The sequence below is a fragment of the Trematomus bernacchii genome, unplaced genomic scaffold, assembly GCF_902827165.1.
Source record: "Trematomus bernacchii unplaced genomic scaffold, fTreBer1.1, whole genome shotgun sequence".
Taxonomy (NCBI): domain Eukaryota; kingdom Metazoa; phylum Chordata; class Actinopteri; order Perciformes; family Nototheniidae; genus Trematomus; species Trematomus bernacchii.
The window spans coordinates 191-17,500 of NW_022988015.1; the positions used below are offsets into that span (position 1 = coordinate 191).

The 17,310-nt window shown below is 48.0% G+C and overlaps 1 protein-coding gene across 1 annotated transcript in view; it reads left to right on the forward strand.

Moving 5' to 3' along the window:
• Nucleotides 1-397: 397 nt before the first annotated feature.
• LOC117472221 (ras GTPase-activating-like protein IQGAP3) overlaps nt 398-17,310 on the forward strand; it is a gene marked incomplete at its 5' end in the record, with an annotated part of 27,968 nt that continues 11,055 nt past the window's right edge. Inside the window, 10 exon segments of the mRNA XM_034117390.1 lie at nt 398-622; nt 695-835; nt 1,083-1,167; nt 2,372-2,604; nt 6,582-6,714; nt 8,897-8,999; nt 9,119-9,221; nt 9,868-9,955; nt 11,261-11,418; nt 11,420-11,465. Coding sequence (XP_033973281.1) covers nt 398-622; nt 695-835; nt 1,083-1,167; nt 2,372-2,604; nt 6,582-6,714; nt 8,897-8,999; nt 9,119-9,221; nt 9,868-9,955; nt 11,261-11,418; nt 11,420-11,465 — 1,315 coding nt within the window.

Genomic DNA, 17,310 nt, shown 5'->3' on the forward strand with positions numbered 1-17,310 from the left:
TAATGAACTGAGTGAGTGACGGAGGATCATAATGAACTGAGTGTGTGACGGAGGATCATAATGAACTGAGTGTGTGTGTGTGTGTGACGGAGGATCATAATGAACTGAGTGTGTGACGGAGGATCATAATGAACTGAGTGAGTGACGGAGGATCATAATGAACTGAGTGTGTGACGGAGGATCATAATGAACTGAGTGTGTGACGGAGGATCATAATGAACTGAGTGAGTGACGGAGGATCATAATGAACTGAGTGTGTGACGGAGGATCATAATGAACTGAGTGTGTGATGGAGGATCATAATGAACTGAGTGTGTGACGGAGGATCATAATGAACTGAGTGTGTGATGGAGGATCATAATGAACTGAGTGTGTGTGTCTGCTGTGACGGAGGCAGGCTGAAGGTGGAGCAGCCTCAGGACGTGGTCACCGGGAACCCCACCGTCATCAAGATGCTGGTGAACTTCTACCGTTCGGCCCGTGGGCAAAGCGCCCTGAAGGAGACTCTGGGCCCCGCGCTGCACGACCTGCTGCAGGAGCCGGCCCCCAGCATCAGGACCGACCCTGTGGACGTCTATAAGACCTGGATCAATCAGACGGAGAGCAACACGGGGACCAGGAGGTGGAGATAACACACACACTCACACACACACTTACTCACTACCACAGGTGCAGTAACCCTCTTTTGTTGCAGCTCTCTGCCGTACGAGGTCTCTGCTGCCGACGCTCTGCTCCACCCGGAGGTTCAGAGACGCATCGACATCGCCATCATCAACTTAAAGAACCTGACGGAGCGCGTGTTCAAGGCCATCACCTCCAACCTGCACAAACTACCGTAAGTCTGTCCTCCAACCGCTGCAGTTGTGTACCTTGTCTTGTACTGTGTTGCAGGTATGGTCTGTGTGTGTACTAGTAGTGTGTGTGTGTAATGTGTGTGTGTGTGTGTTGCAGGTATGGTCTGTGTGTGTAATGTGTGTAATGTGTGTGTGTGTTGCAGGTATGGTCTGTGTGTGTAATGTGTGTAATGTGTGTGTGTGTTGCAGGTATGGTCTGTGTGTGTAATGTGTGTGTGTGTGTTGCAGGTATGGTTTGCGCTACACAGCGAAGGTTCTGAGAGACTCTCTGCAGGAGAAGTTTCCTGAAGCCAGCGAGGACGAGCTGTACAAGGTGAGCTCCAGGAGTTAGACTGAGCCATGAGAGCAGAATCCAGAGTATAGACTGGTCCTGAGGAGGAATTGTGTTGCTCCTCTCCAGGAGTTAGACTGAGCCATGAAAGCAGAATCCAGAGTATAGACTGGTCCTGAGGAGGAAGTGTGTTGCTCCTCTCCAAGAGTTAGACTGAGCCATGAAAGCAGAATCCAGAGTATAGACTGGTCCTGAGGAGGAAGTGTGTTGCTCCTCTCCAGGAGTTAGACTGAGCCATGAGAGCAGAATCCAGAATATAGACTGGTCCTGAGGAGGAAGTGTGTTGCTCCTCTCCAGGAGTTAGACTGAGCCATGAGAGCAGAATCCAGAATATAGACTGGTCCTGAGGAGGAAGTGTGTTGCTCCTCTCCAGGAGTTAGACTGAGCCATGAGAGCAGAATCCAGAATATAGACCGGTCCTGAGGAGGAAGTGTGTTGCTCTGATATAACATCAGGACTCAAACCACCAGACTCAGGGACAGTTTCATCCCATCAGACTATTAAACACCTGAACTTTTGAAACAACATCCATCTGGCTGCAACTTACAAATTATTTATGTAATATATCATATTCCAATTACTTGTATAGTGTCCTATCAACCTACCATATATAGGCATTTAGCCATGCACGTGATACTGACGCACCTTTCATAACAAATAAGTGAGCCTTAAATTAATATATTTTAAACTATAGTGTGACTCACAAAAATACCTGATTAGTTAAGAGTTTAATCTACTTTATATTATTAAGCCTAACATTCAGACAATAATATCAAAATGAAAATGGCTCTAACACTCTCCTTGCACTATTTGAACTGATCTGTTGTATTGTGTTTCTCTGTGGGAGGAGCCTGTGACCTCAGATGGTCATTAACATATCTTCACTGTAGCTGATGTGCACAGGACAAGCCTTCATACACACCTCCACCCCTCAAAGACTGCAACCACTACTATTTAGAAATATGTATGGCTATTTGACCTGCATCCTTTGGTTAGGGTTGCATTTAGCGTTTTTAGACTGGAAGTGTAAATATGCACATTGACTTTCATCGCTCTGCTTTACCACTCTTATTTATTTATTGTTTTATTTTTTACTGCAGTGAGAGTTGCCAAAGAAATGTCGTTGTACTTTGTATGATGACAATACAGATATATTCTGTTCTGAATCTTGCCTCCTCCTCGTCAGATCGTGGGGAACCTGGTCTACTATCGATACATGAACCCAGCCATCGTGGCTCCGGACGGCTTCGAGGTGTTGCAGCGCAGCGCAGGGAGCAGCCTGCAGCCCGAACAGCGCCACCTGCTGGGCTGCATCGCCCGCATGCTGCAGCACGCCGCCGCCAACAAGCTGTTCCCCGGGGAGGGAGACCACCTGCAGACCCTGAACCGGTTCATCAGCCAGACCCACCTCAAGTTCAGGTGGGGGGCCGTCACACTGGTAGAGAGATCTTTAGTTTCCTCACGTTCAGGTGGGGGGCCGTCACACTGGTAGAGAGATCTTTAGTCTCCTCAAGTTCAGGTGGGGGGCCGTCACACTGGTAGAGAGATCTTTAGTCTCCTCAAGTTCAGGTGGGGGGCCGTCACACTGGTAGAGAGACCTTTAGTTTCCTCACGTTCAGGTGGGGGGCCGTCACACTGGTAGAGAGATCTTTAGTTTCCTCACGTTCAGGTGGGGGGGCCGTCACACTGGTAGAGAGATCTTTAGTCTCCTCACGTTCAGGTGGGGGGCCGTCACACTGGTAGAGAGATCTTTAGTTTCCTCACGTTCAGGTGGGGGGCCGTCACACTGGTAGAGAGATCTTTAGTTTCCTCACGTTCAGGTGGGGGGCCGTCACACTGGTAGAGAGATCTTTAGTCTCCTCACGTTCAGGTGGGGGGCCGTCACACTGGTAGAGAGATCTTTAGTCTCCTCACGTTCAGGTGGGGGGCCGTCACACTGGTAGAGAGATCTTTAGTCTCCTCACGTTCAGGTGGGGGGCCGTCACACTGGTAGAGAGACCTTTAGTCTCCTCACGTTCAGGTGGGGGGCCGTCACACTGGTAGAGAGACCTTTAGTCTCCTCACGTTCAGGTGGGGGGCCGTCACACTGGTAGAGAGATCTTTAGTCTCCTCACGTTCAGGTGGGGGGGCCGTCACACTGGTAGAGAGATCTTTAGTCTCCTCACGTTCAGGTGGGGGGCCGTCACACTGGTAGAGAGATCTTTAGTCTCCTCACGTTCAGGTGGGGGGCCGTCACACTGGTGGAGAGACCTTTAGTCTCCTCACGTTCAGGTGGGGGGCCGTCACACTGGTAGAGAGACCTTTAGTCTCCTCACGTTCAGGTGGGGGGCCGTAGCACTGGTAGAGAGATCTTTAGTTTCCTCACGTTCAGGTGGGGGGCCGTCACACTGGTAGAGAGACCTTTAGTTTCCTCACGTTCAGGTGGGGGGCCGTCACACTGGTAGAGAGATCTTTAGTCTCCTCACGTTCAGGTGGGGGGCCGTCACACTGGTGGAGAGACCTTTAGTCTCCTCACGTTCAGGTGGGGGGCCGTCACACTGGTAGAGAGACCTTTAGTTTCCTCACGTTCAGGTGGGGGGCCGTCACACTGGTAGAGAGATCTTTAGTCTCCTCACGTTCAGGTGGGGGGGGCCGTCACACTGGTAGAGAGATCTTTAGTCTCCTCACGTTCAGGTGGGGGGCCGTCACACTGGTAGAGAGATCTTTAGTCTCCTCACGTTCAGGTGGGGGGCCGTCACACTGGTAGAGAGATCTTTAGTCTCCTCACGTTCAGGTGGGGGGCCGTCACACTGGTAGAGAGATCTTTAGTCTCCTCACGTTCAGGTGGGGGGCCGTCACACTGGTAGAGAGATCTTTAGTCTCCTCACGTTCAGGTGGGGGGCCGTCACACTGGTAGAGAGATCTTTAGTCTCCTCACGTTCAGGTGGGGGGCCGTCACACTGGTAGAGAGACCTTTAGTTTCCTCACGTTCAGGTGGGGGGCCGTCACACTGGTAGAGAGACCTTTAGTCTCCTCACGTTCAGGTGGGGGGCCGTCACACTGGTAGAGAGACCTTTAGTCTCCTCACGTTCAGGTGGGGGGCCGTCACACTGGTAGAGAGACCTTTAGTTTCCTCAAGTTCAGGTGGGGGGCCGTCACACTGGTAGAGAGATCTTTAGTCTCCTCACGTTCAGGTGGGGGGCCGTCACACTGGTAGAGAGATCTTTAGTCTCCTCACGTTCAGGTGGGGGGGCCGTCACACTGGTAGAGAGATCTTTAGTCTCCTCACGTTCAGGTGGGGGGCCGTCACACTGGTAGAGAGACCTTTAGTCTCCTCACGTTCAGGTGGGGGGCCGTCACACTGGTAGAGAGATCTTTAGTCTCCTCACGTTCAGGTGGGGGGCCGTCACACTGGTAGAGAGATCTTTAGTCTCCTCACGTTCAGGTGGGGGGCCGTCACACTGGTAGAGAGATCTTTAGTCTCCTCACGTTCAGGTGGGGGGCCGTCACACTGGTAGAGAGACCTTTAGTCTCCTCACGTTCAGGTGGGGGGCCGTCACACTGGTAGAGAGATCTTTAGTTTCCTCACGTTCAGGTGGGGGGCCGTCACACTGGTAGAGAGACCTTTAGTCTCCTCACGTTCAGGTGGGGGGCCGTCACACTGGTAGAGAGATCTTTAGTCTCCTCACGTTCAGGTGGGGGGCCGTCACACTGGTAGAGAGATCTTTAGTTTCCTCACGTTCAGGTGGGGGGCCGTCACACTGGTAGAGAGACCTTTAGTCTCCTCACGTTCAGGTGGGGGGCCGTCACACTGGTAGAGAGACCTTTAGTCTCCTCACGTTCAGGTGGGGGGCCGTCACACTGGTAGAGAGACCTTTAGTCTCCTCACGTTCAGGTGGGGGGCCGTCACACTGGTAGAGAGACCTTTAGTCTCCTCACGTTCAGGTGGGGGGCCGTCACACTGGTAGAGAGGTGGGGGGCCGTCACACTGGTAGAGAGATCTTTAGTCTCCTCACGTTCAGGTGGGGGGGCCGTCACACTGGTAGAGAGACCTTTAGTCTCCTCACGTTCAGGTGGGGGGCCGTCACACTGGTAGAGAGATCTTTAGTCTCCTCACGTTCAGGTGGGGGGCCGTCACACTGGTAGAGAGATCTTTAGTCTCCTCACGTTCAGGTGGGGGGCCGTCACACTGGTAGAGAGATCTTTAGTCTCCTCACGTTCAGGTGGGGGGCCGTCACACTGGTAGAGAGATCTTTAGTCTCCTCACGTTCAGGTGGGGGGGCCGTCACACTGGTAGAGAGATCTTTAGTCTCCTCACGTTCAGGTGGGGGGCCGTCACACTGGTAGAGAGATCTTTAGTCTCCTCACGTTCAGGTGGGGGGCCGTCACACTGGTAGAGAGATCTTTAGTCTCCTCACGTTCAGGTGGGGGGCCGTCACACTGGTAGAGAGATCTTTAGTCTCCTCACGTTCAGGTGGGGGGCCGTCACACTGGTAGAGAGATCTTTAGTCTCCTCACGTTCAGGTGGGGGGCCGTCACACTGGTAGAGAGGTGGGGGGCCGTCACACTGGTAGAGAGATCTTTAGTCTCCTCACGTTCAGGTGGGGGGCCGTCACACTGGTAGAGAGATCTTTAGTCTCCTCACGTTCAGGTGGGGGGCCGTCACACTGGTAGAGAGATCTTTAGTCTCCTCACGTTCAGGTGGGGGGCCGTCACACTGGTAGAGAGACCTTTAGTCTCCTCACGTTCAGGTGGGGGGCCGTCACACTGGTAGAGAGATCTTTAGTCTCCTCACGTTCAGGTGGGGGGCCGTCACACTGGTAGAGAGACCTTTAGTCTCCTCACGTTCAGGTGGGGGGCCGTCACACTGGTAGAGAGATCTTTAGTCTCCTCACGTTCAGGTGGGGGGCCGTCACACTGGTAGAGAGACCTTTAGTCTCCTCACGTTCAGGTGGGGGGCCGTCACACTGGTAGAGAGATCTTTAGTCTCCTCACGTTCAGGTGGGGGGCCGTCACACTGGTAGAGAGATCTTTAGTCTCCTCACGTTCAGGTGGGGGGCCGTCACACTGGTAGAGAGATCTTTTAAGGCGGCATTTTGACACTCAATGTTCACCAGTTACAAGATTTCTTAAAAACTGAATAAAATACTAATACATTCAGAGAGTAATCGTGTACAGGGTTAGGGTACACAACATCTCACTGTGTGTGTGTGTGTGTGTGTGTGTGTGTGTGTGTGTGTGTGTGTGTGTGTGTGTGTGTGTGTGTGTGTGTGTGTGTGTGTGTGTGTGTGTGTGTGTGTGTGTGTGTGTGTGTGTGTGTGTGTGTGTGTGTGTGTGTGTGTGTGTGTGTGTGTGTGTGTGTGTGTGTGTGTGTGTGTGTGTGTGTGTGTGTGTGTGTGTGTGTGTGTGTGTTACAGGAAGTTTCTGCATGGTGTGTGTGACGTCCCTGAACCCGAGGACAGGTTCAACATGGATGAGTTCTCTGAGCTGCTCATCGTCAACAAACCCGTTGTTTACATCTCCGTCAGCGAGTTGCGCAACACACACCAGGTACACACACACACACACACACACACACACACCAGGGTTCCCGCGGGGTCTTAAAAAGTCTTAAATTTGATAATCTGAATTTAAGGCCTTAAAAAAGTCTTAAATATGACCAAAAAAATAAGAAAGGTCTTAAATATGATTTAGAAGGTCTTCAAAATGAAGGGATTTGAAAGATACTTCTGTGTTGCGATAGCGTCTAAATGTGTTTTGGGGGAAATGTGCGGGCTGCAAAGTAACCAGTACGGTGAGAGCCTTTCAGTTCCCCCCAATAATCTGTATTGAAATAAATCAACATGGAACCAGTCATCACTAACTTTGTTTCCCCCGGCCCCTTATGGGAGAACACCCAGCTAGTAACCTAGCAACCAAGCTTCAGCTAGCGGCAGTCAGAAACTCATGTCTCTACAAATCTACTTACAAATAAATATGGGGAAGTTCAACCGTTATTGGTTGGAAAACATTGAATTTAGTGCTTGGTTGAAACCAGTGGAGGGAACGTGTTTGAAGCCCGCTGCACCTTTTGCAAAATAAGTTAGCGTTTGTTTTTGCTAATGTAGCATTAGCTAGTGCAGCGTTAGCTAATGTAGCGTTAGCTAGTGTAGCGTTAGCTAGTGCAGCGTTAGCTAGTGCAGCAGCTCCCGCAACAACACCGGGGGACCTCCGGGCGACGTTTGGGTCTACGTCAACCCTAAAAGCGGAGGTGCTGTAGACGCTAAATACCGTAGCTAAACACCAATCATACAACAGCAACGATGAAAGATTGTAGCCAAGGCAACAGAGCTCTGAATATAGCTCTTGTTACTCTCTCACACACACACACCAGGTACACACACATACACACACACCAGAGGCCTGTACGACGAAGCCGGTTCAACCTAACCTGGATATGTTTGAGTTAGCTGGTTGGCCTAATCCAAAACAAACGCGCTCTCGCTAGGCGGTCCTACGACGCTGGTTATCAAGTGGATCGCTCAAGCCAGCCGTGTCCTATCTACAGATGTAGCAGCTAATTTAGGACAGTTTGAAACGCGAGGGTCGTGGTCGGCCCGTGAACGGCCCGTGATTTGCCCGTGATCAAGAGACTGCCTCCAGTCTGACTTGAGACCGCCCCCGTGATAAATAAATGTAATTATTGTGAAGCCAGCTGCAATGGATCATTGATCCACCAGGGGGTGCAGTGGGGTTCCACACTGGAGCTCATGTGAAATCAACTTCGATACAGTAAGCTGGATGTACAGTATGTCTGGTACTAATGTATAGCGGATCTTTGTTAAGATCCATATGTCATGGATAGGATCATAGTCTGTGCTAAATAAGACATGTAATCATTTACAAAACATCACCATGTTGTTATTTAACAAAATAATGTTGTTTAGTCGAAAAAAACGAACGAGAGGAAATGCAGCCGGCTCTCGATTTTTAATCCTAATTTAATCATCATCTTCACCACGATCATTTATGTTTATGTCGCCGAATTGACATGAAATCACTGACAAATATGAATATTCTGTATTCAACTTCATTAAAACGTTATTAACGTGCCTAAACTCAGTAATTCACTAAAAATATTTATATTTTAATGGAGCCTTGTCAGGCAGATCAAGATCCGCGTAGCGGAGGGATCTTGATCCCTGGGTGTTATTTTTCCCCACAATGACCAAGTCGCTGCAAATTATCCCGTTTATTACATGGCCACATTCTCAACAAAGTAACGACATGACTCCCAATATTAATTTAAATGCTTTTATGGATTTAGAAAATGTTTTTATTGATTTAAAAAATAGTTGTATGTATTGATTTAAATTGACATGCATCCGCTAAGAAAAATAGTCCGTTGTTACCGTTTTTTAAACAGTCAGAATGCTATGTGTTTACACACCTATTGGCCCATCAGCCACAGCTCTCTCCCCCCCAGCGTCGTAGGACCGGAAACCCAGAGTTCTCCCTTAAATTAGCTCGCTAAGCGAAAATCCGGCTTCGTTGTACAGGCCTCAGGTACACACACACACACACACACACACACACACACACACACACACACACACACACACACACACACACACACACACACACACACACACCAGGTAAACACATACACAACAGCTACACTGACTCTAAGACATTGCATCACTTCCTGCTTCCCTTTCACAATAAAAGCACAGATGTTGTGTGTGTGTTGCAGCTGTTGTTGGAGCACCAGGAGGTTTTGTCTCCCGACCCCTCTGACCCCCTCAGGCAGCTGCTGAAGGACCTGGGATCAGTGCCAGGCCTACAGGAGCTCAGCGGTACTACACTAATACTAACAATACTGCAATAAATACTACAGCTAATACTACTACTAACCCCACGAACACTGCATCGTGTGTAACATCATTTGATGAATAATAATCAATGTGTTCCTCAGGCGATGCGTCAGCTGACTCTGAAGTTTCTTTGACGCTCACCAACAAGTTCGACATTTTCAACGAGTCCAACGACCAACCAGACACCAGAGGCCTGCTGCTCAGGTAGCTTAGCATGTTAGCTTTAGCTGCTCAGGTAGCTTAGCATGTTAGCTTTAGCTGCTCAGGTAGCTTAGCATGTTAGCTTTAGCTGCTCTGGTAGCTTAGCATGTTAGCTTTAGCTGCTCAGGTAGCTTAGCATGTTAGCTTTAGCTGCTCAGGTAGCTTAGCATGTTAGCTTTAGCTGCTCAGGTAGCTTAGCATGTTAGCTTTAGCTGCTCAGGTAGCTTAGCATGTTAGCTTTAGCTGCTCAGGTAGCTTAGCATGTTAGCTTTAGCTGCTCAGGTAGCTTAGCATGTTAGCTTTAGCTGCTCTGGTAGCTTAGCATGTTAGCTTTAGCTGCTCAGGTAGCTTAGCATGTTAGCTTTAGCTGCTCTGGTAGCTTAGCATGTTAGCTTTAGCTGCTCAGGTAGCTTAGCATGTTAGCTTTAGCTGCTCAGGTAGCTTAGCATGTTAGCTTTAGCTGCTCAGGTAGCTTAGCATGTTAGCTTTAGCTGCTCAGGTAGCTTAGCATGTTAGCTTTAGCTGCTCAGGTAGCTTAGCATGTTAGCTTTAGCTGCTCAGGTAGCTTAGCATGTTAGCTTTAGCTGCTCTGGTAGCTTAGCATGTTAGCTTCACCCTCTCACTAATCACATTTTATTTTGAATGTCAGCACGAAACAGCTGATCATTGATGTCATCAGGACGCAGCCGGGCGACTCGCTGAGAGAAATCCTGAGAGGGGGCGTGTCACAGGACCAGGTACACACACACACACACACGCACACACTTACTCACACACACACTCGCACTCAGACACACACACTCACTCACTCACACACTCACACACACACACACGCACACACTTACTCTCACACATACATACACTCGCACTCACACACACACACACACACACATACACTCACACACTCACACACACACACACACAGCAACACACACTCACACACCGTTGGCCATCGGGAGCAACTCAGTCGTGTTATTGTTTTATGTCTTATATATATTTATGTAGCATTGTTGGAGGAGACTTCAGATTGTGTACACACACAGAAACACACACAGAAACACACACAGAAACACACACAGAAACACACACACACAGAAACACACACACACAGAAACACACACAACACACAGAAACACACACACACAGAAACACACACACACACAGAAACACACACAGAAACACACACACACAGAAACACACACAGCAACACACTCACACAGCAACACACACACAGAGCCACACACACAGAAAACACACACACACAGAAACACACACAGAAACACACACACACAGCAACACACACAGAAACACACACAGAAACACACACAAACACACACAGCAACACACTCACACAGAAACACACACACAGAGCCACACACACAGAAACACACACACACAGAAACACACACAGAAACACACACACACACAGAAACACACACACACAGAAACACACACAGAAACACACACACACAGAAACACACACAGAAACACACACAGAAACACACACAAACACACACAGCAACACACTCACACAGAAACACACACACAGAGCCACACACACAGAAACACACACACAGAACACACACAGAAACACACACACACAGAAACACACACACACACAGAAACACACACACACAGAAACACACACACACAGAAACACACGCACACACAGAAACACACACACACAGAAACACACACAGAAACACACACAGAAACACACACACACAGAAACACACACAGAAACACACACAGAAACACACACACACAGAAACACACGCACACACAGAAACACACACAGAAACACACACACACAGAAACACACACAGAAACACACACAGAAACACACACACACAGAAACACACGCACACACAGAAACACACACAGAAACACACACACACAGAAACACACACAGAAACACACACAGAAACACACACACACAGAAACACACACACACACAGAAACACACACACACAGAAACACACACAGAGCCACATACACACACACCGTTGAGCCCCAGCTGACTCTGGCCCCGCCCCCCCCAGGAGCTGAGCCATGATTGGCTGCTGCAGAGGCGGGCTCAGCAGGATGCTCTGCGGCCTCGGCAGCTGCAGAGGAACGAGTCTCTGGCTGCCAACGGGCGGCTGCGTCTGCACGAGAAGAAGAAGAAGATTCTGAGGAACCTGCGCAGGCTGCAGGGGGTCCTGGGGGGGGGGGGGCGAGGACCACATGCTGCAGATCATCGCCAAGGTGACCGCACACACACACTATCAGAATCAGGTTTCTCACCAGGTAGGTTGACACGTACCAGGAATTTGACTTGGTGTCGTGGTGCATACATCAAAGTAAAACAAACATTAAAAACACAGTTATACCTCATTCAACGCAACTCCGGTTCACGCTCCGTGCTTGAGCTTTTCAGGTTCAGAACCGGTTCTAGCTCCGTGCTAGAGCTTTTCAGGTTCAGAACCGGTTCTAGCTCCGTGCTAGAGCTTTCCAGGTTCAGAACCGGTTCTAGCTCCGTGCTAGAGCTTTTCATGTTCAGAACCGGTTCTAGCTCCGTGCTAGAGCTTTCCAGGTTCAGAACCGGTTCTAGCTCCGTGCTAGAACTTTCCAGGTTCAGAACCGGTTCTAGCTCCGTGCTAGAGCTTTTCAGGTTCAGAACCGGTTCTAGCTCCGTGCTAGAGCTTTCCAGGTTCAGAACCGGTTCTAGCTCCGTGCTAGAGCTTTTCAGGTTCAGAACCGGTTCTAGCTCCGTGCTAGAGCTTTTCATGTTCAGAACCGGTTCTAGCTCCGTGCTAGAGCTTTTCAGGTTCAGAACCGGTCCTAGCTCCGTGCTAGAGCTTTCCAGGTTCAGAACCGGTTCTAGCTCCGTGCTAGAGCTTTCCAGGTTCAGAACCGGTTCTAGCTCCGTGCTATAGCTTTCCAGGTTCAGAACCGGTTCTAGCTCCGTGCTAGAGCTTTTCAGGTTCAGAACCGGTTCTAGCTCCGTGCTAGAGCTTTCCAGGTTCAGAACCGGTTCTAGCTCCGTGCTAGAGCTTTCCAGGTTCAGAACCGGTTCTAGCTCCGTGCTAGAGCTTTTTCATGTTCAGAACCAGTTCTTCGGTTTAGCTCCGGCTCTTTGCACACCGCCCAGAGTCCGGCTGGTGCTGCGTCATTGCGTAACCGTTTGCGTGCCTGCTTCATGAAGCCAAACCGCGCAGAACCCCCTCACAGCTCACAACAACAACAATGGCCGATTGTGTTGAAGCGCTGCTGGTTGTGGTTTTGCTCTGTCCAAACCAAATGGAGCTGCTGGTTGTGGTTTAGCTCTGTCCAAACCAAATGGAGCTACTGGTTGTGGTTTAGCTCTGTCCAAACCAAATGGAGCTGCTGGTTGTGGTTTAGCTCTGTCCAAACCAAATGGAGCTACTGGTTGTGGTTTAGCTCTGTCCAAACCAAATGGAGCTACTGGTTGTGGTTTAGCTCTGTCCAAACCAAATGGAGCTGCTGGTTGTGGTTTAGCTCTGTCCAAACCAAATGGAGCTGCTGGTTGTGGTTTAGCTCTGTCCAAACCAAATGGAGCTGCTGGTTGTGGTTTAGCTCTGTCCAAACCAAATGGAGCTGCTGGTTGTGGTTTAGCTCTGTCCAAACCAAATGGAGCTGCTGGTTGTGGTTTAGCTCTGTCCAAACCAAATGGAGCTGCTGGTTGTGGTTTAGCTCTGTCCAAACCAAATGGAGCTACTGGTTGTGGTTTAGCTCTGTCCAAACCAAATGGAGCTGCTGGTTGTGGTTTAGCTCTGTCCAAACCAAATGGAGCTACTGGTTGTGGTTTAGCTCTGTCCAAACCAAATGGAGCTACTGGTTGTGGTTTAGCTCTGTCCAAACCAAATGGAGCTGCTGGTTGTGGTTAGCTCTGTCCAAACCAAATGGAGCTACTGGTTGTGGTTTAGCTCTGTCCAAACCAAATGGAGCTGCTGGTTGTGGTTTAGCTCTGTCCAAACCAAATGGAGCTACTGGTTGTGGTTTAGCTCTGTCCAAACCAAATGGAGCTGCTGGTTGTGGTTTAGCTCTGTCCAAACCAAATGGAGCTGCTGGTTGTGGTTTAGCTCTGTCCAAACCAAATGGAGCTGCTGGTTGTGGTTTAGCTCTGTCCAAACCAAATGGAGCTGCTGGTTGTGGTTTAGCTCTGTCCAAACCAAATGGAGCTACTGGTTGTGGTTTAGCTCTGTCCAAACCAAATGGAGCTGCTGGTTGTGGTTTAGCTCTGTCCAAACCAAATGGAGCTGCTCGTTGTGGTTTTGCTCTGTCCAAACCAAATGGAAGAAATGGGACGACTTTACTGCCGTTACACGCTACATTCAAAACTGCTTTACAATCGTAATCATCAACTTCAACGACGATTCCGATTCCCCCTGCAGTCTCTACATTGAGCACATTAGGACAGTAAGAAAAGTACTTGTTACTGCAAGAGCAGCTGGTGGTGAGGACTTCAGACAACTTCAATTTAAAGCATGCTATAGAGACAAGTGCCCTCAGTTTGAGGCGTGATTGAAGGTCATTCCAAGACCAAGGACCATAATAAGAAAGACTCCTTTTTCCAGCCTCAGTCCGTACAGCAGGAACCTGGAACCGTATCCAGGAACCTGGACCCGTATCCAGGACCTGGATCTGAGGTTGTGAGAGTCACAAACTGGGGCAAATCTGACACATATGTAGAGTGGAAGCTTACCTAAAATGGCTTTATACATTAATAAAAACCAGTGCTGCATCCTACGCATAGTAAGTGAGGACCATCCAGTTAGGCTATACAGTGTGCAATGATGAGTCCTATAGGGTGCATTTGATATATAACGCAGTGCAGCATGGTAGAGTGGGTCAAGTTTGGCCAAAACAGTGGGACAGGCAAATCTATAGATGGTATCACCGTAGTCCAGCTGGGACAGGAATAAGCCAGAGACCAACCTTTTACGGGATGAAATTGAAAAACAACATTTAAGTCTATAAAGGAAGCCAAGAGTGAATTTCAATTTCTTTGTTAAAACTTCAATATGGTGTTTAAAGTTCAGATTACTGTCCAACCAAAAGCCCAGATATTTGTAGGTATCAACAAACTCAACAGAAACGCCATCAAGGGTGTCAATGGAGAGGCAAGAGGAGGACGCTGACTTGGGAGCAAAAAGCATTGCTTTGGTTTTCTTACTGTTCAATAGCAGTTTGGAATCAAGAAGTGCATGCTGCAGCGTGATAACATCTGATTTTAAATTGGAAACGGCCATCTGCAGTGTGACTAAGCATGAAATTCCTAACTCAGGGTAGCCGCCTATGGTTTGCACGCTACCTCGGCTCCTGCTGAGGTGTGGTGTCACAGCGCTGTATTTATGCTGATGTGCCATCTCCCAACGCCCCCGTGGAAAATGACCAAGAACTCAGAAAATACAGAATAACCTCGGAATGTTAGGCCTCATTCAGAAATGTACGAATGTTCAAACACAGGCAGTGAGTGGGTTGTAAGGAGCAGAAGATTGGGTCAGTGTTGGCAGAGCGTCTCCCCATCCCATTCAAATTCAAATTCTTGACTGAAAGAGCCTACAGTACATGTAAATGGATAGCATTGCCTATGCGCATTTGAAAATAATTAGTACCCCCCTCTGAGTGACTACGTGTTGAGTTCACATCACCATTCTCCCATATGCTACAAATGGCTGTCGAGCCCTGTTTGTTTTTTTGACCTTTCAGATGTTGTTGTATAGCCTCTGGAGCAGAAATGAAAGAGTTTTAAAATGTTTACGTTTTGGTAAGTTTTTAGGGAAATGTTGTAATATTGCAACGTTGGCCTTAGGTGGGAGCAGAATTTCTGTATTTCTACTCACATTGTCTGAATAAATATATTGAACAACTAAGAGTTAATTTGCAGGATTGATTGCTTCCTTAGCCCTATATGAGTATATAGCATGAATAATAATCACACATCACTCATATTTGTTATGAATAATCATTTATTAAATAGTAAGTCGCTTTGGATAAAAGCGTCAGCTAAATGCAATTTATGAAAGCCTCACTCAGGATTTTTTTACCAAGTGTTTTTATTGCTCTTGGGGCATTAAAAACAAGATTTTAACTTGAGTTTTTTATATAATATCTGCATTTTCTCTTTTGAAAAACTAAGTCTTAGTTTGGCCATAGTTTGGACACTCATTTTTAATCACACACGTCTCCCCATCCCATTCAAATTCTTGACTGAGCCTATATGCATTTGAAAATAAATAGTAGCTACAGTAACCCCCTCTGAGTGAATACCTGTTGACTTCACATCTTGTACACATTTAATTAGGAGCAAAAACACACACTTCAAGTCAGATCATCACCCTTAGCTATTTTAATTACCTCTCAAACAACCTAAACTAGTTATAAATGTTTATTTTTACTGTCGGCCGGGTCAGCTGCTGCATGAGACAGACACTGAAAAGTATTATCATCTCAAATTAATCATTATGTTATTAGTATTAAATATATATAAGTATTTTTACAGCTTGTATTTTTTTAACAAGTGTTTTTATTGCTCTTGGGGCATTAAAAACAAGATTTTAACTTTAGTTTTTTATATAATATCTGCATTTTCTCTTGTGAAAAACTAAGTCTTAGTTTGGCCATAGTTATTTAATATATAAAGACTATATATTATTGAATTACAAGATTAGATATACTTTATTTGATCTAAAATATTGATGTGTTCAAATGCTCTTCTAAACAAAACTGAAAGTCCATGAAAGTTCTCTTCCTGTTTTTGTGAATGAAGCGCCATCTCCTGGTTAAATCCTGAAATTGAAAATCTGGCAACGCCCTCTTGGAAAATAGTGGAAGGGCTTAACATTCCCAGATACTGGTCTTTGGCAGGTCTTAGGCAGGTAGCTGGCAGGTAGTAGGCAGGAAGCAGTAAGCTGGAGTCTGAAATAAGCTGCTCCATCTGTAATGTTAAAAGAAAATATAGCTTTGGAATAAAATATGTGCAGTAATAAAAAAGACAGATATTGCATCAATAGACAAAAGTATTGGAACACTCCACTCGGGGTAATGCTAGGGTGGTTCTTCTGGGGTCGGCCTCGGCCCCTTAGCTCCGGTGAAGAGGATTCTTAAAGCTTCACCAAGTCATGTTGGAAAGTTCTCTGCTTCTAACTCTGTGGAGACAGTTTGGGGAAGAAGAACCTTTCTGTTCCAGCAGAGCCTCACAAAGCAGGTCCATGAAGGCCTGGTGGAGGAGTCTGGTGAAGGAGTCTGGTGAAGAACCTGACCTGAACCCACTGAACTCCTTTGGGATGAACTAGAGCCTCTCGTCCAGCATCAGGGTCTGACCTGAACCCATTGAACTCCTTTGGGATGAACTAGAGCCTCTCGTCCAGCATCAGGGTCTGACCTCAACCCACTGAACTCCTTTGGGATGAACTAGAGCCTCTCGTCCAGCATCCGGGTCTGACCTCAACCCACTAAACTCCTTTGGGATGAACTAGAGCCTCTCGTCCAGCATCAGGGTCTGACCTCAACCCACTAAACTCCTTTGGGATGAACTAGAGCCTCTCGTCCAGCATCAGGGTCTGACCTGAACCCATTGAACTCCTTTGGGATGAACTAGAGCCTCTCGTCCAGCATCAGGGTCTGACCTGAACCCAACACATCTTCAACAAACTCCCCCTTTGCCTCATCATCAAAACTCACAAACACCAGCAACTGAGCATTGTCAGTGGTGTCAGTGGACTCATCCACAGCTAAGGAAATGCACTGTGCATTTTGTCTGACCTCAACCCACTGAACTCCTTTGGGATGAACTAGAGCCTCTCGTCCAGCATCAGGGTCTGACCTGAACCCACTGAACTCCTTTGGGATGAACTAGAGCCTCTCGTCCAGCATCAGGGTCTGACCTCAACCCACTGAACTCCTTTGGGATGAACTAGAGCCTCTCGTCCAGCATCAGGGTCTGACCTCAACCCACTGAACTCCTTTGGGATGAACTAGAGCCTCTCGTCCAGCATCAGGGTCTGACCTCAACCCACTGAACTCCTTTGGGATGAACTAGAGCCTCTCGTCCAGCATCAGGGTCTGACCTCAACCCACTGAACTC